This window comes from Erythranthe guttata, chromosome 5 (genome assembly GCF_056151865.1).
Source record: "Erythranthe guttata isolate IM_541 chromosome 5, IM_541, whole genome shotgun sequence".
In the NCBI taxonomy this organism is placed as follows: Eukaryota; Viridiplantae; Streptophyta; class Magnoliopsida; order Lamiales; family Phrymaceae; genus Erythranthe; species Erythranthe guttata.
In genome coordinates this window covers 2,688,739-2,712,783 of record NC_142537.1, presented here as the reverse complement: position 1 = coordinate 2,712,783, position 24,045 = coordinate 2,688,739, and the positions used below count along the sequence as shown (strand labels likewise).

The 24,045-nt window shown below is 35.2% G+C and overlaps 6 protein-coding genes across 8 annotated transcripts; 2 read left to right on the top strand and 4 right to left on the bottom strand.

The window, feature by feature from the left end:
• Positions 1-192: 192 nt before the first annotated feature.
• On the bottom strand, positions 193-3,432 carry LOC105966119 (semialdehyde dehydrogenase family protein). Its single transcript, XM_012990670.2, has 7 exons — positions 2,550-3,432; positions 1,630-1,716; positions 1,494-1,538; positions 1,281-1,376; positions 1,089-1,190; positions 679-833; positions 193-548 (listed from the first exon to the last, which is right to left on the bottom strand). Exons 1-7 carry the CDS (start codon positions 3,141-3,143, stop codon positions 467-469), a joined length of 1,161 nt encoding a protein of 386 aa, XP_012846124.2. The 5' UTR covers positions 3,144-3,432; the 3' UTR covers positions 193-466.
• Positions 3,433-4,866: 1,434 nt separating this feature from the next.
• Positions 4,867-7,264, bottom strand: LOC105966191 (CRAL-TRIO domain-containing protein YKL091C). The gene is made up of 6 exons (XM_012990757.2): positions 6,915-7,264; positions 6,552-6,807; positions 5,812-5,848; positions 5,569-5,686; positions 5,344-5,454; positions 4,867-5,205 (listed from the first exon to the last, which is right to left on the bottom strand). Exons 1-6 carry the CDS (start codon positions 6,984-6,986, stop codon positions 5,068-5,070), a joined length of 732 nt encoding a protein of 243 aa, XP_012846211.2. The 5' UTR covers positions 6,987-7,264; the 3' UTR covers positions 4,867-5,067.
• A 1,213-nt stretch (positions 7,265-8,477) lies between these two features.
• Positions 8,478-10,292, bottom strand: LOC105966192 (SEC14 cytosolic factor). The gene is made up of 6 exons (XM_012990758.2): positions 10,159-10,292; positions 9,796-10,051; positions 9,310-9,346; positions 9,088-9,208; positions 8,844-8,954; positions 8,478-8,758 (listed from the first exon to the last, which is right to left on the bottom strand). Exons 1-6 carry the CDS (start codon positions 10,228-10,230, stop codon positions 8,621-8,623), a joined length of 735 nt encoding a protein of 244 aa, XP_012846212.2. The 5' UTR covers positions 10,231-10,292; the 3' UTR covers positions 8,478-8,620.
• A 730-nt stretch (positions 10,293-11,022) lies between these two features.
• On the bottom strand, positions 11,023-15,216 carry RR14 (response regulator 14). Of its 3 annotated transcripts, none has more exons than XM_012990708.2 (6): positions 14,697-15,216; positions 14,356-14,508; positions 13,877-14,260; positions 13,727-13,803; positions 11,646-12,626; positions 11,023-11,371 (listed from the first exon to the last, which is right to left on the bottom strand). In XM_012990708.2, exons 1-5 carry the CDS (start codon positions 14,827-14,829, stop codon positions 11,646-11,648), a joined length of 1,728 nt encoding a protein of 575 aa, XP_012846162.2. In that variant the 5' UTR covers positions 14,830-15,216; the 3' UTR covers positions 11,023-11,371. The 3 variants fall into 3 exon arrangements, with proteins under 3 accessions (XP_012846162.2, XP_012846161.2, XP_012846163.2); XM_012990707.2 differs by having other exon boundaries at positions 11,023-11,360; XM_012990709.2 differs by having other exon boundaries at positions 11,023-11,354.
• An 818-nt stretch (positions 15,217-16,034) lies between these two features.
• LOC105966024 (uncharacterized) lies at positions 16,035-17,964 on the top strand. The gene is made up of 2 exons (XM_012990566.2): positions 16,035-16,479; positions 17,564-17,964. The coding sequence occupies exons 1-2, from the start codon at positions 16,135-16,137 to the stop codon at positions 17,744-17,746; spliced, it is 528 nt and encodes a 175-aa protein (XP_012846020.1). The 5' UTR covers positions 16,035-16,134; the 3' UTR covers positions 17,747-17,964.
• Positions 17,965-21,610: 3,646 nt separating this feature from the next.
• On the top strand, positions 21,611-23,953 carry LOC105966099 (adagio protein 3). Its single transcript, XM_012990646.2, has 2 exons — positions 21,611-21,948; positions 22,200-23,953. Exons 1-2 carry the CDS (start codon positions 21,683-21,685, stop codon positions 23,806-23,808), a joined length of 1,875 nt encoding a protein of 624 aa, XP_012846100.2. The 5' UTR covers positions 21,611-21,682; the 3' UTR covers positions 23,809-23,953.
• Positions 23,954-24,045: the final 92 nt, after the last annotated feature.

The window sequence follows — 24,045 nt, the reverse complement described above, 5'->3', positions numbered from 1 at the left end:
CATTAGTTATTAGTGTTTTATGTGGATATTTCTTTTTTTCATTCAACCGAGCAGTGTTTTGAAATCCAGACTGCACCGGCGGCCGGTTGAACTGGTTAAACCGCAAACCATTGCCTTGTCCTGTCCGGTTGAACCGCAATACCGAAACCCGAGTGAAAATTGGGTTCTTTTTTGTGTGCTTTTAAAAAAAAATGGCCAAAACAATGTCTTTTTATTGTCCATTTGATAAAATAAAAATAAAAATCGAAATTGGTAAGATAACTCCAAAATAAGATTAAGATAGATGAAATAGACTAAACCAAGCTACAAAAACAAAACAAATATACTTATTTAATCGAAATACAAAAAATCGCAAGAAAAAAAAAAAAGACAGCAAGCTGTAAAACAACCGAAATCGAAATCCAAAATCGAAAAATCAGCATCTCACCGTAAATATTGAACCGAATAAATGGGAGGCTTTTCAAATCTATAGCAACAGCTCGGCAATCTGGATGGCATTAAGAGCAGCACCCTTGCGTATTTGATCGCCACATACAAATATGTCCAACCTGTTCAAATAAGATGTTCATCATTTGCATCTAGAGAGAGACAGAGATGCATACATACATACTTGCAAATCGATGTGTGTGCATGTACATATATATTGATATATATAGAATGTGGATGATCGATACTTACCCATAGTTGCCATCTTGGGAAACATCTTGCCTGATTCTTCCAACAGCAACATCATCTTTATTAGAAACTTCTAATGGGGTCGGGAATTTGTTTGCTGCACGGTCATCGATAACCACTACTCCCGGAGCTTTGCTCAGAATCTCTCTTGCCGCAGCCTAAACAAAACAAGAAAATATAATAAATTATCCGAATAAAGAATTTCCAGCTTCCAAAGGGGAGAGAAAGAACAATTTCTTTTCGACATTAGGTTTAAGAAATGTTTTTATGCTCAGACAAATTTGATCGACGCCCGCCACATGTCTTCAAAATCAAACTTCTTTTTCCATCCTTAAACTCACATGGGCATTGTACAAAATTAACAAAATCTTGGATCAATTAAGGACGGAATAATTTTAACTACAAATATTTACCTCGTCTAAAGGTGTCTCGAACTGAAGATTCACACTCTCGGCATGAGCGCGCATGACAGGTACTCTTATACATGTGGCAGTAACTTTGACATTCTTATCATTCTGCATTACATTGTTGCATAATTTAATTATAAACAGAAGTATTCATATATGCACGGTTATTGAACCAAGAAAACTTTTATGAAAAATTACCCATATTTTTCTCGTCTCTTTAACTAATTTCATCTCCTCTTCATTGTACCCATTTGACAGGACAGGTGCATTATGTGAGAACAAGTTAAAAGCATACTGCAGGTTTAAAACAAAAAAGTTGTTGCACCAAGAATAACAATTAGATACAGAAAGTTGCTTTCGGAAAATGATACAAGGTACGTAACAAAACGGGAGAAGAGCGCTTCAACAAACCTGCTGGTTAAAGATTTGACAAGTCGGCTTTTTTCCTTCCAAGACCTATGAACCAAAAAAAGAAACAGAAAAACTCGTTAGATTCATCCAATAATGAAGTGATAAGATCAAAACATTGAAAAAGATAGGAAAGTACTTCACGAGTTTGCAGTTCAAGCTCTTCCATTGCTGCGGCACCTGCACCACTGGCTGCCTGGTATGTACTGACGACCATGCGCGTAACCTGCACACAAGCGTTAGCAATATCCAGAAAATAAGACTTAGTCATGAAATAGTTTTAATCGTTTTTTCTAGTCGAAGTATCGAGGAAGAATGTTGAGAACAAATGATAAGTTTGAGTAATGCCCCTATGTTACTAAAACATGTGGGATATCATCGGCAACAAATTTGAGGTATTCTGAGAACTTACTGCTTTGGCAAAAGATAATTTGAAAACGTCAACATTTTCATGACTAATGAAACGAATAATCACGAGGCACGCTGTCACTTAAGTATATCGAATGAGGCAGTGCTGGATAGAGGTGAAAAAAAAATACTTGAGATAGATTAATTTCTTAATTCCTCGTTTAGTTGCCAAGATAGGATTAGCCAATATAAGATTAAATATATTGGACTTTCCAGGTCCAATGACAAAGCTGCATAAAAGGCAAGATAAGCCATGATAACCTAATATTTTCGGGTCGACCACAGAAGTTATTGGGTATACCAAACATCAAACAAAGTCCAATTATGTAGTTAATCATGGCTAATCTCCCCAACCAAACGAGGCCTTAAAGAGAAGAATTTCGCAATCTTCTCTGCCAAAAGAAAGTTCAATTCTAACACAAAGTATACCTTCATCCGAATACTATTAAACAGTTAAAACCCATTTTCGAAGGTTCGATTAGTAAACCGAATACAGTTGATACTTGTTCTATACATATTGTTTCTCAATGTATACATCGAGCATCTGAACCGAAACTCAAGCTACAACCACATCTTCAACTCTATAAAATGGCTTGGCTAGATTGATTCTATACTACAATTAGAAGTTTAGGTCAAGATGAAATTACATACTTTGGCACGGCGATGCAGTGGCGTGGCAGCCATGAGGCAGATAATTGTCGAGCAATTCGGATTGGCGATAAGCGCGCCCTTCCCGGAATTGAGCTTGATTCCGGCCATGGCCTCGGGATTAACTTCAGGTATCACGAGCGGAATCCCCTCGTCCATCCTAAATGCCGAGCTATTGTCGACCACGATTGTGCCCTTGCCGACGGCTATAGGCCCAAACTTCTTGCTTATGCTCCCGCCGGCGCTGAATAGGGCAATGTCAACACCGTCGAAGCTGCTTTCCGTCAATTCCTCGACGGTGTAGTCTCGATTTTCGTAGGTGAGGGTTTTTCCGGCGGATCGTTTGGAGGCGAGTAGCTTGAGGGATCGGTAGGGAAAATCGCGGTCGGTGAGCACGGAGAGGAACTCCTGGCCGACGGCGCCGGTGACTCCGACGATGGCGACGGAGGGGCCGTCTTCCTTGAGGGACATGCGGACTGCGAACGGGCCGCCGTTGGAGACGCGGCTGGAGCGGGAGGGGGAGAAAGTGGTGGCATTGTGGAGGAAAGGCGTGGTGAGGTGGTGGTGGTGGTTGAGGGAGAGTGTTGGGAGCTTCATTTTTTTTTTTTTTTGCGGCGGCGGCGGGGTGGTGGCGGCGGCGGAGAATTGGAAATGGCGGTTTGTGTGTGTGTTGTTGTAGTGGGTAGGGTTCGGAAATTGAATTAAAGCGCCGTCAGCAAAACTGAGAGTTGAATGAGGATTGAAGCCAAAACAAGGTAAGGTGGTCAGCTGATTTACATTTAAAAATTACTAAAAGGAAAGATCATTAACTTTAATTTCTTTGTTTTTTTAATTATTAAATAAGAATTTTAAAATATGGAGGGGCAATCAATCAATCATCTAAATTAAGGGTGAACAGCTGTTCATTAGCACAATAAATAACCATTTTTGTCCGCATGAGTGTAGCTCAACTGGTTCCGGAGTTGGTAAATTAGTGCAAGGTTCTAGGATCGAATTCTAGCGGCCGCAGTGTGGGAATTTCAACGTGCAATAAATAACCCTTTTTTTGTTGACTGTTATGAATATATTATCGGGTTAATTACAAAAATCTACCCAAACTTAGGCTAAATTACAAAACACTTCCTTCTTACACCAACACCACTTATGGCAAACTTAGGCTAAATTACAAAACACTTCATTCTTACACCAACACCACTTATGGCGGTTCATGAAATATTTTTTATTCCACCTCTAAGAACAATCTCTTAAGTATAGATGATATTGGTATGCCTTCTGCTAGGGGTGGTAAACGAGTCGAGCCGGCTCGCGTACTCGACGAGCCGGCTCGAAAAAAGCTCGAACTCGAGCTCGAGCTCAAAATTAGTTGTTCGTCAGCTCGCGTGCCTTCTATTTTTTTTTTTTTTTACATATATATATATATATATATATATATATATATATATATATATATATATATATATATATATATATATATATATATATATATATATATATATATATATATATATATATATATTATTCTTATTCTTATTATTATTATTATTATTAACTAAATAGTAAATAGTCTATAATAATAAATATATCTAGTATTTAAATAGAAACAAATCTATATTACTTAAATAATTCATAATAATATAAAATATTATAATAATAATAATTGAAAAAATAAAAAATATATATAACTAGAGTTCATTATTTATTTTATAATTTTTTTTTTCTATGAATAATTTTTAATAAAAATAAAATGATTTTACTTAAAAAATTAAATAATAATTAAAAAAAAAAATTTAAATAAGCCTGAGCTCGAGCTCGAGCTCGAGCTCGAGCTCGGGAACATGGACTCGAGCTGGCCAAAAGAGCCGAGCTCGGCTCGTTCCCACCCCTATTCTGCTCCAACATCATTATATGCAACATCACATTGCAATATCACTACACGTTATGGATTGCTAGTACGGACCATCATAACGTACATAGTATGAACCTTCAACATTTTCTACATTTGTTGGGGTAGAATCGGTATTTTTGGAGGAATAATCTCTAGAATAAAAAAGATTCCATGAAAAATTACACCCTTAAAGGTCGGTCATCGTTGTAAGACAGAAACAAATGTCAGGGTTGTTTGAGAATTACGGATAAATGGGGGAATATTTATAATTTAACCTAAATTCAAGTAGGTTTTCGTAATTTACCCTATATTTTATTTCCGTGTGTATATCTATATCTATCTAATCATGGAGCACCACAAAGATTATTGCAAATCCAAATAAAAACATTATTTTAATGATTTAATACTAAAATTATTGCCCAAATCCCAGAATACTAAGACAAGATCAAATAATAATTCACCTACAAGTGACATTACAGACTTAATACAGCTTCAAGAAATCTAATTACACATCACTTACTTCATCATCTTTCTCTCTTATTTTACTATATATAGAAAAATATATATATAGCTTAATATCAGTGTATTGAGTGAAGGCAATGATGATGAAATGAAATAAATCATGGAAAAAGATAATTAGTCATTCAACGGCTTTAACTCGACATCTTGAATAGGCACGAGTTTGGCTTTCCCACCGTAAATTTCTGGAAGGGCTTCTTCACCGATATCTCTAACGAGTTCTCTTTGTTCCTCTTCATTCGTCACTATCACAACCTGATTTTTTTTTAAATCGAGAAATTTTGAGTTCTCGAAAAAAATAAACAACTAATCCAAAAATCGGACCCTTTTTTTAATTTTTTTTTTACCATTTTGATCAATAAGTAAAAAAAATTGTATTATCAATGTGTGTACCTTCTCAATAGTAGCTTTGTCAAGGAAACGCGACACTAATCTCCAAACGCGCACGAAAAATCCAGGCATGTGTACAATGTAACACTTGGCTAACCGCTCGGGGTAATACGACTAAATATGATGAAGAATGATTAATAATGCGAATTAAAAAAAAATTGTCTATAGCAACAGAAATATTTTCTTCTGTTTTGTAAAAATTGCAGAAAAAAAAAAACCCACACTTACTTGCAAGAACTGAAAACCGGTGATTAAACCACGAGCATCGACGTTTTTGTAGGACAGTTGTTGCAGATCAAGAATGCCTATCAACTTCTCGTTTCCAATTTCTTTGCCTTGAAAAGAACTGAAAAATCCGAAGACGCAATTAAGAAACTCGTTTTCATAATGTTAGATACAAATGGCTTCGAGCCCTGTATCGCGATCGAGTAACCATTAATTAATATAATATAATATAATATAATATAATACCTTGCAATAGTCTTGTCGAGCAGATGAACCACAAATTCTGCACCACCAGAACATAGTTGCATCAGCACTTAAGTTTTCGAGTCTTAACTAAGTCCAAATATTCCGACTAAATTCCGTTATTTAGACCATAAAAACAAAATTCACGATAATTTACTGTAATTCAAACTGACCTCACAAAAGGCTATATATTATTACTGTCACTATTTTCAAAAGTTCAGCATATATCATGAACTAACACAAGCTAGCCCCACACCGATATTATATTTCAACGAATTCAACAAACGAACAACTTAAAGCAAATTAATTCACAAAATTATTAAAATCGAAAACTATAATATAGGTGCATTGCCGAAAATAATTGGACAGATTATCAACCAGGTCCCATGACAATTAAGTTAGCCAATAAACAATTAACAAACTTCAGATTACTGGAATCAATGAACAATTATGCATATCTATTCTATTCACATATTTTTTTTTTTTGGATAAATTGCACTTACCCCCGTGGTTTGAACTTCGACTCCCTTGTACTTTCAATATAGTACATGACCCCCTTGTACTTTTAAAAATTTCCTCGTCCCAGTTAGCATGATTATTTAACAAGTGGAATAGCACGGGGGATTATGTGCTTATATTAAAAGTACAAGGGGTCATGGGCAAAAAGATCAAACTACAGGGGGTTAAGTGCTATTTACCCCTTCTTCTTTTTTAATTTTCTAGAGAGAGAAAAAAATGATTACTCTTGAATTGAAGTTGATCCTTGGAAGGGAAATGCTTGTTGCCTTTGACAATCATAACTGGGAAACCTTTTCTTGATAGCCCCTGCAAATATATTTTCTCTGCACTAAGTTCATCTTCAACTTCACAATCAAGAATGCAATTTTGTGGCACAAATTCATCCCTCCATTTTCGCCATTCAACAAACATTTTTGCTCCCTTTATTGGATCTTTCGATCTTGCTTTCAAGAATCTCATCAGTGTTTCATCCCCATAACTCTGCAAAAACAAAAAAAAATCAAAAAAAAAAAAAAAAGAAAAGAAAAAAACCCTTGTTCCTAATTAAAAAAATTAAAAATTTCGAAAAATTTGATGGAAACACTAACCTCAGTGGAAGAACCAAGCTTTAGAACTGATTCCCTCATCTGGGCTAATGCCAATTCTTGATTTTGATCCATTATTATTTTTTTATTTTTTTGCTAATTCATACAATTTAAGAAATGGAAAAAAGTATGAGCTTTTTTTATCTATAAGGAAAAGTATTTCATTGATTTATCGTTGAAGAAAAATGGTGTTTTGGAAGATTCGAAGATGGTCTTTGAGTTGCAAAAGGAAGGGTGTTTTTGTGGACAAGAAAAATTTAGAATTTTGTTTTTAAATATTTTGTAATGTAAATAATAATATTAAATTGATGGCATTCAATGTAGAAATAATAGATGTTATCTTCCTCTCTTTTAATAGCTTATTTATTGGATCAATTGAAAGGAAGATCCAGTCTCTAACAAACGAATCTTTATTGTTGTTTCTGCAGAAATTATTATAAAACAAAACACACCAATTTAACTCATTATTATATATAGCCTATGATAAGTAAAAATAATTTAAATAATTATATTTGGAGGGTGTTTTTTAGAGATTATTTTTAAAACATTTAAAGCTAAAAATATTAAGATTTGAAATAATTCCAAATGAATCGAGAGATCATCTAAATAAAATAAAATAAGGTTTTATTTTTCCCTAGAAATGAAGAAATTCACAGTCAATCATATAAGTGCATAGGGTAAAGTGTAAACCTACACTCTCGTAAAATAGCTTGCAAACCATACGGGAGACGTAAATTACACTAGGCTGATCACGTATGACAAGCTCGATCTGACAATCATTGACAAGGAGATTCGAACTTGAGTTAACTGACACAAACTCGCTTGCTCCAAGTCTCCAACCGCCAGATCATCCCTTACGAGAACACATTATCTCATTGCTTGATACCATATATTCAATTGTATAGGATGTGAAATATTTGAAATCTTACCCTCAATGTGGGATTCATTATCAAATAAATTTTTGGAGTATTGAGCTTCAATATTAAGCTATTAATTGAAACGTTGATACTAATTACCAATATATTAAAGTCAAACATATCAAATGATATTAAATGAAAGGTTGATGTGAATTAACTCCATGTATTAAAGTCAAAATACCTACCAAATGTGGCCTATTCATTTGGAGTAATGTTTAGGGCAAGGCCGCATTAGTCAATTCTAGGAATTTTCCAGTCTAATGACTAGGACCGGCAATTGAGTAGTCAATTCTATTTTATGAAACTCGAAAAGTTTATAAGTTGAGTTTGAGCTTTCTGTGACTCAACCCAATAAAGCCCGATCGAACAAAAAAATTAAATATTCTAAATGAAAATTTGAACTTACATACATTCATTTTGCTTGTTAAAAAAAAAAAAAAAAAAAAAAACTTGTATTTATGCAAGTTTATAAAGATAAAAAATTACTACATGAACTATATGCATAACCTTTTTTTAAAGAAAAAAAGTATTGTAAGTTCAATTAGAGTCGGAGTTAAACCCGAAACCTAAAATTGAGTCAAATTTGAGCCTACAACTACAAAGTTCGATAGTACGTGAGTTTAAGCTTCAATCGTAAAGTTCGATAATGTTTGAGTTTGAGCCCACCAAAGCTCGACTTGCAGAAGAATAATGATCCACGGTACATCATTTTTTTTATTCTCTCCTTTTATTTTTATTTTATATTTTTTTTTTCACTTTTATTCATAAATAAAACAGTAATAAATTTATAAATTAGTGATCCAATGGGTTTAGGTTGAAATCCTGAAGAAGAATGAGTTTGGCTAGGCCACCATACTCTTCCGGCAGAGCTTCTTCTCCGATATCCCGAACGAATTCTCTTCTTTCCTCTTCATTTGTCACTATCACAATCTACATTGATCCACATTAATTAACACATAATTTTTTTTTCATTTTATTAAGATAATTCTATTTGTTAAATAAGATATTTACGTACCTTTTCTAAAGTAGCCTTGTCAAGAAATCGAGAAATCAATTTCCAAACACGCACGAAAAAACCGGGCATGTGTAGCAGGTAACACTTGTCTAATCGCTCCGGATAATACGACTTTTTATTTTATTTTTTATATATATATATCATTGTTGAATAAATAAATGCATGAGTAGAAATTAATACAATAAATGGCGCAGTAGAAGGATTTATTTAGTAGCTGCATGGAAATTAAAGTTAAACTACTTACTTGCAAGAACTGAAAACCGGTGATCATAGCACGAGAGTCGATATTTTTGTAGGAAAGTTGTTGCAGATCAAGAATGGCGGTCATCTTTTCGTTCCCTATTTCTTTGCCTCTTATAAAAGCACTAAAAAAATCAAAACAAATTCAGATTCAGAATAGAGATACTCGAATAAGAAAGCAAATCCGGTACCCTATTATATTATAATATATAAAATATACATATACCTAGCAATGGATTTGTCCAGTATATGAACCACGAACTCTGCACCACCGAAAAAAGGTGTCACTCATCAACGAACAAAATTTTAAATGTTACTGTTTGAATAGGGTGTGGCATGTGGTTCCAAATCAAGGCTTCATTTAGATTAAATTATTTGAAATGATCGAACGGATTTAAAATGATTTGAAATTCACCATAATTGCTTAATAATTAACTCGATATGAGAACTAAGAGTTTTGGATTGCATCGTCAAATGATACAATCGAAACAGTTCAATGAATTTGCTATTATGGATTTGAAACCCCTCAACCAAACATATCCAAAATAGTTACGTTCAGAACTGGCTGAACGACCACCTCAACCAAAAGTTTTAACTATTAATGAAATGTATCATTTAATATTAACTATCAGAACACACAAAACACACGCGCACACACACACACACACACACACGGAAAAAAAAGAAGAGGGAGAGAAGAAAATATGATTACTCTTGAATTGAAGTTGATCGTTGCCGGAGATATGTTTGTTGCCTTTGACTATTACAACCGGATGCCCTTTTCTCGATACTCCTTGCAAATAGACTTTTTCGGCACTTAGTTCGTCTTCGACTTCAGAATCAAGAATGCAGTTTCGGGGCACGAAATCGGACCTCCATTTCTGCCATTGCACAAACATCTTTGCAGCTTTATCTTTGTCTAGTGATCTTGCAATCAAGAATCTCATCAGTGTAGCATCTCCATATCTCTGCAAAAAAAACATATATATATAAATATATATATAAAATTTCTATCACTAATTATCATATATCATTCCAGCTTAATAAGAATGTGGGGGGCTAATCAAACACTAACCTCAGTTGAAGAACCAAGTTTTATAACTGCTTCCCTCATCTGGGCTACTGTCAATTCTTGATTTCGCTCCATTTCTTAGAGAGAGAGAGAGAGAGAGAGAGAGAGAGAGAGAGAGAGAGAGAGAGAGAGAGAGACTAATGGTGTTTGATAGAAGTGAGCAGCAGATATGAAGAAGCGGTTATTTTGTCAGTTGTTGATTTGATTGATAACGAAAAAAGTTGACTTACTAATCGTTGAATGCAAGTAATGGAGCTAAGGGTAGGTTGGGCAAATGACCCTAGCCATCCCCAACAAAATTAACTACCTATTTCATGCGTCTATCACAAATAGGAGTGCAAGTTAGGAATGAAAAATTCAATTTCCGCCGGTTTTTTTTCGATTTGAAAAGTTCCAACTATGGAATAATTTTTTTCATATCCGACTTCAGAAATTTTTCGATTTTTTAGATTAGAATTGGAATTATATATTAAAAAAAATCCAATTTCCGATCCAATTTAATTTTCAAAATTAATTCCGAAAGATTCCGATTTTCTTTTTTTCCTACCTATAAATAATATATATTATATAGTACATATTTTAATATCTAGATAAAATATTTCTGAAAATTGAATTCATGACGTCACATGGATTTTAATACTACAATTAAAGAGCAGAACAGATCATGAATGAAGGTGTCAACCGAATTAAGGCACACTCGATCCATTTTATTAAAAATAAATAAAATATAAACTGATGTTTTTTTTTTCCATTTTGTAATTTAGAAAAAGGGTAAATTACAATAAACCCCCTGAAGTTTGTTGTTTCTTACATCGTCCCCCTATGGAGTGAGTTTTGACGGATTTTTTTTTCTTCGAAAAATACCGATTTACCCTTGGGGGTAATTGTGGTATTATTATTTTTTGGGCTGTTTTTCAAATAAAATGAAACTATGTACATCACAACATGAATGGAAGTCCTGAGTAGTAACTTAACTATATACATCTGCTAGAAACTATGTAAATGAATAACATCTGAATTTTGGAGCTAACAATTACACAAATGAATAATATTACAAATCTTCAACCAAACTTATTGCCTAAAGTCTAGCTGGAAAAAGCTATTTTAATATTTGCATGGAAGTCGTGGTTTTCAAATAGTCGGACAGCATTCCGTAACCATCCCCTAGCACTTCACGACTGAAAACGCTCCCAGACAAGCTGTATCTAGAGTCGAACTTCAATTAATTGAATAACCACGTAAGTAAGATAAATCTCACCTATCTTCAATTATTAAATGTCATGATATACATTTCAAAACGAAATAAAATGTGCTCTATCATGTGATTTTAGTTCGAGCTCAAAATCGAACTCAAGTTATACGTGGGCTGCCTAGGCTATATCACGATTGTATGCAAGTCGACTAGCATGAAGTGGTGTGAGAGACTAACTTCAACATTTTCACTAAATAAATAAACGGAAACCTTAAAGCAAGACAAAGAGGAATTTTACCTAGTCGGAGAAAACACTCATCAGATCGTTTGGAGGAAGGTGCTGCTGTACTGGGATTCCCATTCTTACGTTTTCCGCAAAACCCAAATTTGGTTCCTGCTTCACTTTGCTGCCATTATTCTGAACATAAAGTCTCACTTGACTTGAGCTGCTCATTGCGGCAATTTCTTGTTCATCCACAGCGAAGCGGCTAGGTATAGAATTCCTGGTCGATCGTTGCATACAGTTCATGTTAGGAACCTGCAATACGGAGCTGATTGTGGAGGGCGAACTTGGAACTCGTTGAACATTTCTCGAGCAAGATGACATTGACGAAACAGACTCGGAAGGCGTGCCCGCTGGTTTGCATTCTCTCTCCAAGATTTGTAACCCTGACGAGTTGTTCGATTGAAATAAGGGATTGTTGTAATCCATTGCAGAATAACTAAAGCTGCAATTTTGATTATTTCCCGCTTGAAAATTGGGGGGAGACACCAAGCAAGAAGGTTGCACATTTATCGAATGGATCGACTCTTGTGTTATAGATTGTCTCTGCTGATGTTGTTGCTGTAAGAAAGTTATCAATGTATTACTGTTTGTTTCAACGAGGTTGCAACTTGGTACCGTGTAGTTAACATCCTCACTGGACATAAGATGCTGAGAAGTTTGATTGGCGATGTTGGACGAGCATCTACTCAGAGGTTGACAATAAGCCGCATTTTTATCCACGTTACTGTTTTTAGATTCTTGAAGAGATGAATGTAATAAAGTTCTCTGATCCATTGCTGGCAGAATTAGGTTTCCTGTCGGCCGAGAAAAAAGCTCAGCCTGTAGAGCTGCCAATGTTTGTGGTGGAAGTTGGCCGGAAGCTGCCAATGCTTGAATGTCAAATCTTCCAAGGGAAGCAAGTCTCAGGTTCTGCTCAACTGGCCCACAATAAGTTGGAAGGCCACCCTGTTGTTGAGCTACCCCACTCAACCTCTTTAGATATAGTCTAAACTTCTGCACATTGACATAATAATATTAAGAAATGAGATAAGAACGAGGATTTAATCAAAAATCGATAATATATCCAAAAAAAAAGTGCACATTTGGTTTGAGTAATAAAACGTGGTAGACTATATAATCACACTTTTATCACATGTACGTCTCTTAATGAAAAAAGACGTACATTATATTTTCGCTAAGGGATCAACATTTAAAAAAAACATAAAAGCAGTACATTTTGTTGGGCTATTTCTACCTCATCCTTCGTTTTTTTCTCTTCTCATTTCATCCTTTTTTTTTTTTTTACTTTCCTCATAATAAATGCAATTGAATTAATTAATACTAAATTAGTTTGCGTGTAGCATCAAGGATGAAATGATTTATAATGTGGGGTGTTACAAGTTCTCTTGGAATAAAAGCTGCAAGATCTATGTTCTGTTTTTTTTAGTTATTCATAACAAGAATGTTTACTGTTTCTTAAATGTTGAAACTGATCTGCTAGTGTAGACAAAAACTTTAAATTGAAGAGCAACTACCGGTATCTGATTCATATTTACAATTTAAATATTTTATAAGAAGAAAGGTAGGTTTAATTTGAATATGCTTGGAGGTTTAGATGAAAGTTGAAAAGGTGCAAATGTACACAAAAGATCCTTGAAAGTAACGGTCGAAAGGTAGAAATGATGCATCATTTCTTCAAAATGCGAGGATGCTATTGAGAAAAGATTTTCAGTTTAGGAAATGGAGACTTATCTTAAGACATCCCTAAATGGAAATGAAAGCAATGACAAACGGAGTGTTTCATTAATGAAGTAGGTCAAAGAAGAACATGCCGGATTCACAGTGAAATATGACAATGGTTGTGGAAAGATTACATGTTTTCGTATAACTAGCCATTATAATTTAAGTTTTGGTAGTTGGTACTTTCTTCACTCTTCAAACAAGAAAACGGATCAGAAAAAAATCTACATCAAGCTTGGCCTTTACTTATTTTCCAATCCAGTTTGCCATATTTTTATATAAAAGGCGCAGAAGGCAGAAACATAAAAAAAAAAAAAAAAAAAAAAAAAAAAAAAAAAAAAAGTGAAAGAGTAAAGGTGAGGAAGAAAAGAGACCTGTAAATGACTAGCCACATTCTCCCTTGATAATCCGGGAACATTCATCAATTCAAGAATTCTCTTCGGTACAGCCTCTGCGAGGACCCAAAACATAGCATTAAAATAATATAAATAAAAACATATACGAGGCAAGGTAAGAGTGCATACTGTCAATTCCGAGTTGATTCACAGCACCAACAAATTGCTGATGGAGCTCTACCGACCAGACTACACGAGGTTTCTTTGAAGCAGGGTCATCCTCTAATTCCGTGTCATCTTCATCTCTACACTCTCTCCTTTTCTTTTGTGTCTTGAATACCTCATCTTCACCTTCATTCGCAGAAGAAGCACATTCCGCATCATCAATCGCTCGTTTTTCACGATCGCGGTCTTCAATGCTACCCGAAGGATTGATTTCATTCCTCCTTTTCCTAAGTACATGCTGCCAAATATTCTTCAATTCTTCATCCCTTATAGGCTTAATTAAGTAATCACAGGCTCCGTGCCTTATTCCTCGCATGACGAGGTTAGTTCGCCCATCAGCTGACATCACTGCACAACAGAAACGCAACATAATGTTTAGTTTTACGATAACCAAAACGTTTAAATCCTCATTCGACAGGACAATGAACGAACGCATCACTCACTTATAACAGGAAGGTCCATTTCCAAACCGACTAGCTCGAGAAGTCTGAAACCATCCATATCAGGCATGTGAACATCGCTCAGCACTACATCGAAACAGCCTTTCCTTTCCCGTAACAAGTTCAACGCAACGGTAGCTTGTGAACAGCTCGTGACTGCAATAAATACAAACACCTTCAAATAATTAACCCATACATGAGGCAGTGACTAAACAATTGAAAGAGTTCATAGTGAATTAAAATTTGGAAGAAAAGCAAATCGGTACAATAAAAACAACTAAATCCAGAAGGAAGCAAAAATTCAGTAGCCAAATTGAAAAATTCAGTAGTAACTAGTAACTAACCCTGGTACATGCACTTCCGAAGCATTTGCTCGAGAACACGGAGGCAGATGACGTCATCGTCCACGACTAAAACCCTAAGCCCCACCGGAAACTGCTCTGGCACCACCGACTTCCCGCCGGTTGTGCACGCCATTGGAGCCCTACCAAAACCCGCCCTAATTTCACACACGCAGAAAATCGAAACCACCAAAAATTGACAGCACAATCGGGTGCGATCGAGGGTTAGGAAGCTTGGAGAAAGAGATCTGAATTGAAATGGAGGAGAAAAGTGAGGGAAATTTTGCAGAAACGGAGGCAATGATTGAGGATTGATGGAAAGATGAGAGAGAGAGGAGAGAGAAAGAGAGAGAGAGAGAGAGATTGATTGGGGAATTGAGTAATGATTTAAATAGTGTGGAAGGATAAAGCGGAAGATGGAGAAGGAAACTGCATTAAAGCTGTCCGTATTTAGTACTGCTTCTATACAATCTTCTTTCTAGTTTATATTGTATATTTGTACGTATTATATGCTGCTGCTGCTACTTACCTTAGTTTTTTCATAATTATTTCATCCAAGGCCAATTTTTATAAGAGAAAATACATATAGTAAATTTGAGATACACTTAAACCGCTTAAATTCAACGGTAAATTACGGTCACTTTCCTGAGTTGAGGTCAAATTACGAAAACTTCTCTTTCGTTTGAATAATTACAGTGAACACCCCTTCACTATATATTATCTTACGAAAACACTCCTCAAGGGGTAAATTTAGGGATGTTAAATCAGTAACACCGATCTGAAATTTTAGTACGCCAACATTTCATACCGTTTATCGAACTGAATATACGATTTTGTATGGTAAATAACTGAATTACATCAATTTTATATAAAAATATTTAATAGGAGAGGTGGATGTAATTACCCAAACAAGAGGGGTTTTTTCGTAGTTCGACCATACATCAGGGGTGGCCGTAATTTACCCTAAATTCAATTGAGATATAGCAAAATGAGTTTTTTTTAAGTCCTGTAAATCTACTAGTTGAGAATTTTAGTTCACCATATTTCGAAATCAGAATTTTACTCTTGTAAATTATAAAAGTTGAGAATTTTAATCATGCAAGTTACAATGTTATACATTGTAATACGACCAAAATTCTCAACTTTTATAACTCCATAACTAAAATTCTAACTTTTTTTATAGTAAACTAAAACTCACTTACATGAATAAAAAACTCATTTTACCTAAGCGATAAATAAAATTTAAAATAAATCACACCATTTGAAACAAAAGTATAATATGGGCTCAAACTTTGGAATGGATGGCTAAATTTGGATCATATATATAAGTGCAAAGTTTTGGACCTTAGCTTGTACCTTATCTTCCCCAAATACTAAAAAAGTTCCCTTTATCTTCTTCAATTTCTATTATTATTTAATCAATTCCCAATTTTAATTCCCCATGTTAAATCAATTGGGAAAATGGAATTCAAATTCGTTACTAATTCCTCTTCAATTAAATTATTCCAGCACACTCTCTTTCAGCAGTCCATCACTACTCCATTACAATACTATTTCTCCATTAATAATCTCCGCCGCGAACTCTCTGCAAATACGAAAAGCTTCTGAAACGACGACGTTTCGTGCAAGAAGGAGAGTGATATACGAAGAAGAAGAAGAAGAAGAAGATTATGGTTATAATGAAGAGATAGCGGTTTTGGAATCTTATAGCCAGTTGATGAAAGATGAGATTCTGTTGGTTCAGGCTATGGTGGATCAAGAACTAGTTCAAGTTCTCATCTTCAAGGTACTATTTTTTATTGCATTATCGTTTTATTATTTTATTGACTTACGTACACGTAATAATTATGAAATGCTATTTACGGTTACAAAATTGTTATTTGCGGTTTTTCATAAAACCGCCCAAAACTTTCCAAAAAAATCAAAAAACCCCCCAAATTGCAAATAGCGAAAAAAAAAAAAATCGAAAATTCAAAATCAAGCTTGAAGAAGGGTTGGACTTCGATTTTTTGATGTAATTTCGACTCTTTTATGTGTAATATGCATTGGGTAGGCGATTACGGAACCAATTTCATATTAAAAAGCCCTACAAATCGATTTGTAGGGCTTTTTTTTCGCAAAAAAATGTTCGAACGGCCAAGTTGGGCGCCCAAGGCGTGTACGAATGCCCGTCCCCATCTTGGGCGTTCGAACATTTAAAAAAAAAAAAAAAATTGTTTGCACTGGACGTCCAACTCGGGCGCCCAAATGCAGCTTGCACGCCCAACTTGGGCGTGCACTGCATGAATGGGCGCCCAAGTTGGGCTTTTACGCGTTTTGGGGGGGTTTTTGGATTTTTTTGGGAAGTTTTGGGGTTTTAGTGAAATAAAGTGTTTTTTATTATAAACCGCAAATAGCAATTTTCGAACCGCAAATAGCAATTCCCTAATAATTTTATATTTGTGTTTGTGTGTGTGTGTTTTTTTGAAAATGTGCATATATTATGTTGGTTTTGTTATATGTAAACTAGGGATGGATGTAAACGAGCCGAATTTGGCTGTTTTGACGAGCTCGAGCTCTTTGAATATCGTTTTTTTGGGCTCGAGCTCGATCTAGCTAGTCGAGCTTGAGCCTGAGTCATCTTGCGTATTTATATTTATTTATTTTTTTACTTTTTATTAATGTTATTAGAATTTTATTATTATAAATCATAATAAAAAATTCGAAAAAAATAAATAAATGACATGTTATTTATTATTTGTATTATTTATATCAATTTATTATTTAATTTAATTCAATTAATAAAATCATTTTGGTATATTTAGTATATGGGATAAGATTAATTGTAAAATAAATGCATACTTAATTAAATGAATTTGATTTGATAACAGGGATTTTCATCTTGCCTGAGTTCAAGGACATATTCAGATCTTTCTAGAAGTGTTCTTCCAACAAGGGCAGTCATCAAAAGCATAGACAGAGCAAAAGGTCCATTTGATCCCTCCAACATTCAATACATTGAGAAGGGACTCACTTTTCATGTTTTTAAGACTCGCCTCAACCTCCCTAATTGAGAAATAATCAAATTCGAATTATGTCGCTAACGATCACTGTGTCGAGTTTGTCATACATCGTTAGCTTAGTATGACTTCCGTCTCTTTTCTGGTTTACAAGCAATTATACGAGAGTTTAGGTTTACTCAATGCACTTTTTTACTTTCTCTAACGAGCTATTAAGTGATTTTCTGTTAATAAGTTATTTATGTTTAGATACTAGTACAAAATATCATTAAGTTTGTGTATGCTTCTATACAATTAGATACGAAAATTATCTATTCCGGTAAAAAATGTTTTTTTAAAAGTACATTTATTTTCTCTTATGTTAAAAAAATTGTAAAATATTATTAAAAGGTTTTTAAAATATAATAAGTAATAATCATAAGGTATATATATATATATATATATATATATATATATATATATATATATATATATATATATATATATATATATATATATATATATATGATAAAATCCATAATTTGAATAATTACTTATATAATAAATATTGTATATATTTTTTTTAGGGTAAATTACAAACACCCCCTGAGGTATGGTGAAATTACAAAAACACCCCTCTTGTTTGGATAATTACAACCACCCCCTCAGCTCTTTAAATTTAGTTGAATCTTCGAGATTATATGAAATATTATCACTTTTGTACCCGTTTTATACCATTCAAACTCTACATTATGAAGTAAGATGATCATAATATGTGATTTTTAGCTTGTGTATATTAGTTTGTAGTGCATCGAAAACTGTATTTTTACACAAAACGAATACAAACTAGAGCACATTCCACGGAATCTAGATGATTATATTGAATTTGGCACAATAAGGGTGGAAGTGTAAGAAAAAATCATAGTTGAGGGGGGTAGATGTAATTATCCAAACAATAGGGGGTTTTTTGTAATTTGACCATACCTCAGGGGGTGTTTGTAATTTACCCTTTTTTTTAATAAAACAAAAGAATTTCATATAAAAAAAATAAGTGAACACATTCAATCAATATGGATGAGTTTGACCTGGACTGGACAGCCCAACAAATAATTTAGACTGGACAGCCCAACAGATACTCTAATCCGATTGTTGATTTGAAATAATTGGAATTAAAATTATTTTCAATAAAATAATATAAAAATAATACCGCGTTTGAATAGATCACAAATAAATAATATAATAACTATCTTATCGGTTTGGTTGCCAAAATAAAATTAGCATACATAAGATAATTATATGTATTATTGATATATTTTAGCGTAAATGGCGTGCACCGTTTGAGGTAATGTCAAATTACAAGAAAACATCTAATGTTTGAGTAATTACAACCACACCCTTCCACTATGAATCTTTTTACACGTCCACCCTTATGGTGTCAAATTCAACAGAATCGTATAGATATTCTGTAGAATGTTCTTTAGTTTGTACTCGGTTTGTGCAAAAATGCAGTTACTGATGCACCATAATATGATATTTACAAGCCAAGAGACACATCTTACGATCATCTTGTTTCAAAATATGGAGCTCGAATGGGGTAAAACGGGTACAAACTGAAGAATATTCAACATTATCTAGAAGATTCAAAGTTGAAGGGGGTGCTTGTAATTACCCAAACATGAAGGAAGGATTGTTTAGTAATTTGTTCTAAATTACGTGAAATGTTCTCTAGTTTATACTCGTTTTGTGCAAAAATGCAGTTACTGATACACCACAATCCGATATTTACAAGTTAAGACGCACATCTTACGATCATCTTGTTTCAAAATGTGGAACTCAAATATGGTAAAACGGGTACAAACTGAAGAATATTCAACATTATCTAGAAAATTCCACTAAATTTGAAGAAGATTCAAAGTTGAAGAGAGTACTTGTAATTACCCAAACATAAAGGGCTGTTTCGTAGTTTGACTTTACTTCAGGAGTGACCGTAACGTATCCTATTTTCTAAGGAGAAAAAAAAAAAAGAAAAAAGAAAATAAAAAAAAAATTATTTTATTTTTGAAAAAAACAAATGAAAATGGGCTTAGAAAAATATCCAAAAATATCTAGAGCTGAGTTAGGGTGGGGCCACACCCAATCGGGAGCGGCCAGTTGCGTTCCATATTCAGATTTGAAGAGCATAATAAATATCTTCCTCAATAAAGCACGTGACGTGGACGATCCCCTGTGGCGTGTTCGGTTTAGATATTTTCCCCACACCCAAATACGTATACTTTTGTATTTTACGATAAATATCTTTCCATCTCCGCCTTCCCAACTGTACCCCTAATACCTTCACCAAATTACCAAATGCCATTTCTAACTTGTTTACTCCACACAAGAGAAAGTGACCCAACTATTTTGCCCAAATTAGTTGTTAATTGTTATAAGATAAATGATAAATACATGACGAGTTTTAGTAAATGCAGGTCATTTTTCTAATTTTAATTTTTAATCTCGTTCCACTCATTTGTCATCTTTTAACTTTATTGTTCTAAATAAAATTCATACATTTTGCTCTTATATTTAAATTTATAACGTAGTGTTGAATTTCTAAATTTAACCCTTTTTTTAATTTTAGAATTAAATTAGGAAAAAAATCACTAACTCAATTTCTATTTAGAGTGAAGAGATTTGAGTGATTTTTGTAGATTAAAAACACAAAAATATAGTGGAAAAGTTCGATCTAAAAAAAAATTCAGAAATTCAGAAAACGAGAGTTTGCAGTAGACACTATCTAGTCTGAGTTATGCTAAAATATGATAAATTCGTATTTTGATGATTAGTAAATACACTATCTAAATAGGGTTGGTGCTAAATTTTAATTTATTGATTAAAATGTACTATGTTTACTAAAAGGCGGTACTGTATTTATCAAGTCCCTTGTTACAAATATAATATAATTTAAATAAAAATTAGAAAGAAACATTATAAGATTAGAAAGTGGTGGTGGACATAGAAGAAAAGACCAAATAGAGGATAGAGTCATGCTATTGGACCAACTGCCTTTGTATAACAATGTTTTGTTTAATAAGAACGTGGGCCAATAGTTTTCATCATAATCAAAATAATTATGTCAAACTACCTATAATACAAAAAACAATCTTCTACTTAATTTAAATAATCAGCCACTCACAAAATCCTATGTTTCACACTCACTGGACGGTGTAGTGGGCCAAACGACAAGCATGTGTGTCTACTAGTGTTCATTAAAATTATAAAATAAAAAAAAAATAAAAATAAAAAAGACTTTTTATAGTTCAAAATTCAAATATTCAAGATTTAGAATCTGAAATGCTAATTGCTGCACGACTTTTACTGGTAGCAGTGGGATTTTGGTTATTATTTCAAAACACTCCTAAAAATTTGAGATTTCTCTCTACTTTCACATTTTCGATCTTTTGAGATTTTGAAACTCGTTTTGCAAATATTTTCAACGAACAACAACAATGTCAATTACGGATTAGGATTACAATTATAAGGTAAGAATAAGTCGTTCGATATTTTTTTTGTGAATTTTTTTTTTGTTGAACACGAAATTGGAAGAAATTGCAGTAAGAAATTTAAATATGAAGTTAAATTTAAAATTTATCTTAAAAGTTACAAGTCATAACCATATATTTGATTATTAAATTGGAAATACTTAACTCAAAGTTCTTTAGCCTAAAAAATGCAATTTCATAAAATACATGCATATAAATTATTCATATTTACAACTATATGTGTAATTATTATATGTAATTAAATATGGAAACCATCCCACGTAATCGAAAATTAATAGAAGGCATTGTCCAAATGGCAAGTGCGGAGGCGTTTTCGTAATTAACTACTCAAAATCGTCTAATTTCGCAACCATCCAAGGAAGATATATATTATAGCTCGTAGAACCAGTAGTAGTAGAATATATATATATTTATAAATACACACAAATCACAATACTTCAATTTACTTGCAGCAGAGAGAGAAAGAGATATGGGTGTGAGAAAGAGCGAAGAAACAGAAGAACAACGGCAAAACATGTACCTCAAGCGGCTGAAGTGCGGCGATGACGTGGACAGGGATATGGAGCTGGAATTAGCTTCATGTGAGCCTCACCGTTTGTTCCACGCGCCGGCCGCGATGCCAACGGCGATCGTTGTTTCCGATGCGATGGAATCAGATTTTCCGGTCATATACGTCAACACAATCTTCGAATTCTCCACCGGATTTCGCGCCGACGAAGTCCTCGGTCGCAACTGGTAAATAATTTGTGCGCGTTAGATTTTTCTGCATTTATTTTTTTGGACTAAATTCGCCGTGAATCTGTTGATTGCTTGGGAGAAATTGAGGTTTATGCATATTTTTAGGGGAAAAAAAATAAGAAAATGAAATTGGAGTTTATGTTGATAAGAAATGCATAATTGGTATGTTTTTGCTGATGATGATTCAAAATCGGAACAATATATACATAATGCTAACATATACATACATACATTCTCATTCAATTCAGCCGCTTCCTCCAATACCGAGACCCACGCGCCAAGAGACGGCATCCGTTAGTGGATCCCGTCGTAGTTTCCGAGATCCGGAGATGCCTCGAGGAAGGCATCGAGTTCCAAGGCGAGCTTCTCAACTTCAAAAAGGACGGCACGCCAATCGTCAACAGCCTCCGCCTCAAGCCAATCCACAGCGACGACGGCTTCGTAACTCACGTGATAGGCATCCAGATATTCTCCGAAGCCAAAGTAGACCTCAGCAGCATCTCGTATCCGGTGTACAAAGAAACATATCAACAAAATGAGCCCTTCCAAATCGGTGGTGATTACATGCACGGCCAATTCGAGGAAATGTGCTATCTACTCAACCTGTCGGACGAAGTGATAGCTCAGAATATTCTGCCACGGTTAATGCCGAGAGACGTTGCGTCGATTGGTTCCGTCTGTAGAAGGATCAGGCAGTTGACGAAAAACGAACACGTGAGGAAAATGGTGTGCCAAAATGCGTGGGGGAGGGATGTAACGGGCGGACTTGAATTGATGACGGATAAGTTAGGGTGGGGCCGTCTGGCGAGGGAGCTTACTACGCTAGAAGCAATTTGCTGGAAGAGATTCACGGTCCGAGGTGCGGTGGAGCCGTCGCGGTGCAACTTCAGTGCTTGTGCTGCTGGAAATAGACTTGTTCTCTTCGGCGGTGAAGGTGCAAATATGCAGCCGATGGACGATACTTTTGTACTAAATCTCGACTGTGTGAATCCAGAGTGGCGGAAGGTGGTGGTCAAAGCTTCTCCACCGGGGAGGTGGGGCCACACGCTCTCGTGCCTCAACGGTTCTTGGTTGGTGGTTTTCGGTGGATGCGGGAGACAAGGATTGTTAAATGACGTATTTGTCCTCGACTTGGACGCGAAATACCCGACTTGGAAACAAGTCTTCGGCCGGGGCCCACCATTGCCTCGCTCGTGGCATAGCTCGTGCACGCTCGAGGGGTCTAAGTTAGTAGTCTCGGGTGGATGCACTGACGCGGGTGTTCTTTTGAGCGACACTTTCTTGCTGGATTTGAAGATGGAGAAGCCTATCTGGAAGGAAATAATTTCTTTGTGGACCCCACCCGCGAGGTTAGGGCACTCACTCTCTGTGTACGGACGAACAGAGATTTTAATGTTCGGCGGGCTCGCGAAAACGGGGCATTTACAGCTTCGGTCGGGGGATGCTTACACGATTGATCTCGAGGAGGAGAAGCCGCTGTGGAGGCAGCTAGAGTGTGGGGGTCTGACAAGTGGCGGGGGTCAAAATGCGGTGGTTCCGCCCCCGAGATTGGATCATGTGGCGGTGACTATGCCATGTGGGCGGGTGATTATATTCGGTGGGTCGATATCGGGGCTTCATTCGCCGTCGCAGCTGTTTCTGTTGGACCCGGCGGAGGAGAAGCCGACTTGGAGGGCGGTGAATGTGCCAGGTCAGCCGCCGAAGTTTGCGTGGGGCCACGGTACGTGCGTAGTTATGGGGACGAGGGTTTTGGTGTTGGGAGGACATACTGGGGAAGAGTGGATTCTTAGTGAGTTGCATGAGTTGTGCTTGGCTAGCAGGCAGGATTCTGATTTGCTGAGTCTGGGTGAATGGTGATTGACTGCTTTTATGTAGTGTATTTATTTGTTTTACTGTTGATTTTGAAGATAAAATGGCTGGCAATTTCGATTTTTTCTGTTACATATTGTAATTTTGGTTTGGGAGTTTCCTGCAAATTATTTGTTTCTCTAAGATGTAAAAACTTGCATTAGAATCTGCACAAATTGTCGATTATATTCTGCGTAAATGTATCACTCATAGCAACGTCGAACTTCGCAAACTTCGTAAATTCAC

Excerpts from the sequence above, each read along its gene's own strand:
- RR14 (XM_012990708.2), bottom strand. The coding sequence starts at position 14,829 with ATGGCGTGCACAACCGGCGGGAAGTCGGTGGTGCCAGAGCAGTTTCCG. Across the intron at positions 14,261-14,355 it reads AATGGACCTTCCTGTTATAA|TGATGTCAGCTGATGGGCGA; the intron begins GTGAGTGATGCG and ends TCTGTTGTGCAG. Across the intron at positions 13,804-13,876 it reads GAATCAACTCGGAATTGACA|AGGCTGTACCGAAGAGAATT; the intron begins GTATGCACTCTT and ends GGGTCCTCGCAG.
- LOC105966099 (XM_012990646.2), top strand. The coding sequence starts at position 21,683 with ATGGGTGTGAGAAAGAGCGAAGAAACAGAAGAACAACGGCAAAACATG. Across the intron at positions 21,949-22,199 it reads GAAGTCCTCGGTCGCAACTG|CCGCTTCCTCCAATACCGAG; the intron begins GTAAATAATTTG and ends CATTCAATTCAG.
- LOC105966192 (XM_012990758.2), bottom strand. The coding sequence starts at position 10,230 with ATGGAGCGAAATCAAGAATTGACAGTAGCCCAGATGAGGGAAGCAGTT. Across the intron at positions 9,347-9,795 it reads CGATCAACTTCAATTCAAGA|AGTTCGTGGTTCATATACTG; the intron begins GTAATCATATTT and ends TCGGTGGTGCAG. Across the intron at positions 9,209-9,309 it reads CTGGACAAATCCATTGCTAG|TGCTTTTATAAGAGGCAAAG; the intron begins GTATATGTATAT and ends TGATTTTTTTAG.
- LOC105966191 (XM_012990757.2), bottom strand. The coding sequence starts at position 6,986 with ATGGATCAAAATCAAGAATTGGCATTAGCCCAGATGAGGGAATCAGTT. Across the intron at positions 5,849-6,551 it reads GGATCAACTTCAATTCAAGA|AATTTGTGGTTCATCTGCTC; the intron begins GTAATCATTTTT and ends CTGGTGGTGCAG. Across the intron at positions 5,206-5,343 it reads ACAAAGCTACTATTGAGAAG|GTTGTGATAGTGACGAATGA; the intron begins GTACACACATTG and ends AAAAAAAATCAG.
- LOC105966119 (XM_012990670.2), bottom strand. The coding sequence starts at position 3,143 with ATGAAGCTCCCAACACTCTCCCTCAACCACCACCACCACCTCACCACG. Across the intron at positions 1,191-1,280 it reads AAGAGACGAGAAAAATATGG|AATGATAAGAATGTCAAAGT; the intron begins GTAATTTTTCAT and ends AATGTAATGCAG. Across the intron at positions 549-678 it reads TCCCAAGATGGCAACTATGG|GTTGGACATATTTGTATGTG; the intron begins GTAAGTATCGAT and ends TTATTTGAACAG.
- LOC105966024 (XM_012990566.2), top strand. The coding sequence starts at position 16,135 with ATGTTAAATCAATTGGGAAAATGGAATTCAAATTCGTTACTAATTCCT. Across the intron at positions 16,480-17,563 it reads TTCAAGTTCTCATCTTCAAG|GGATTTTCATCTTGCCTGAG; the intron begins GTACTATTTTTT and ends ATTTGATAACAG.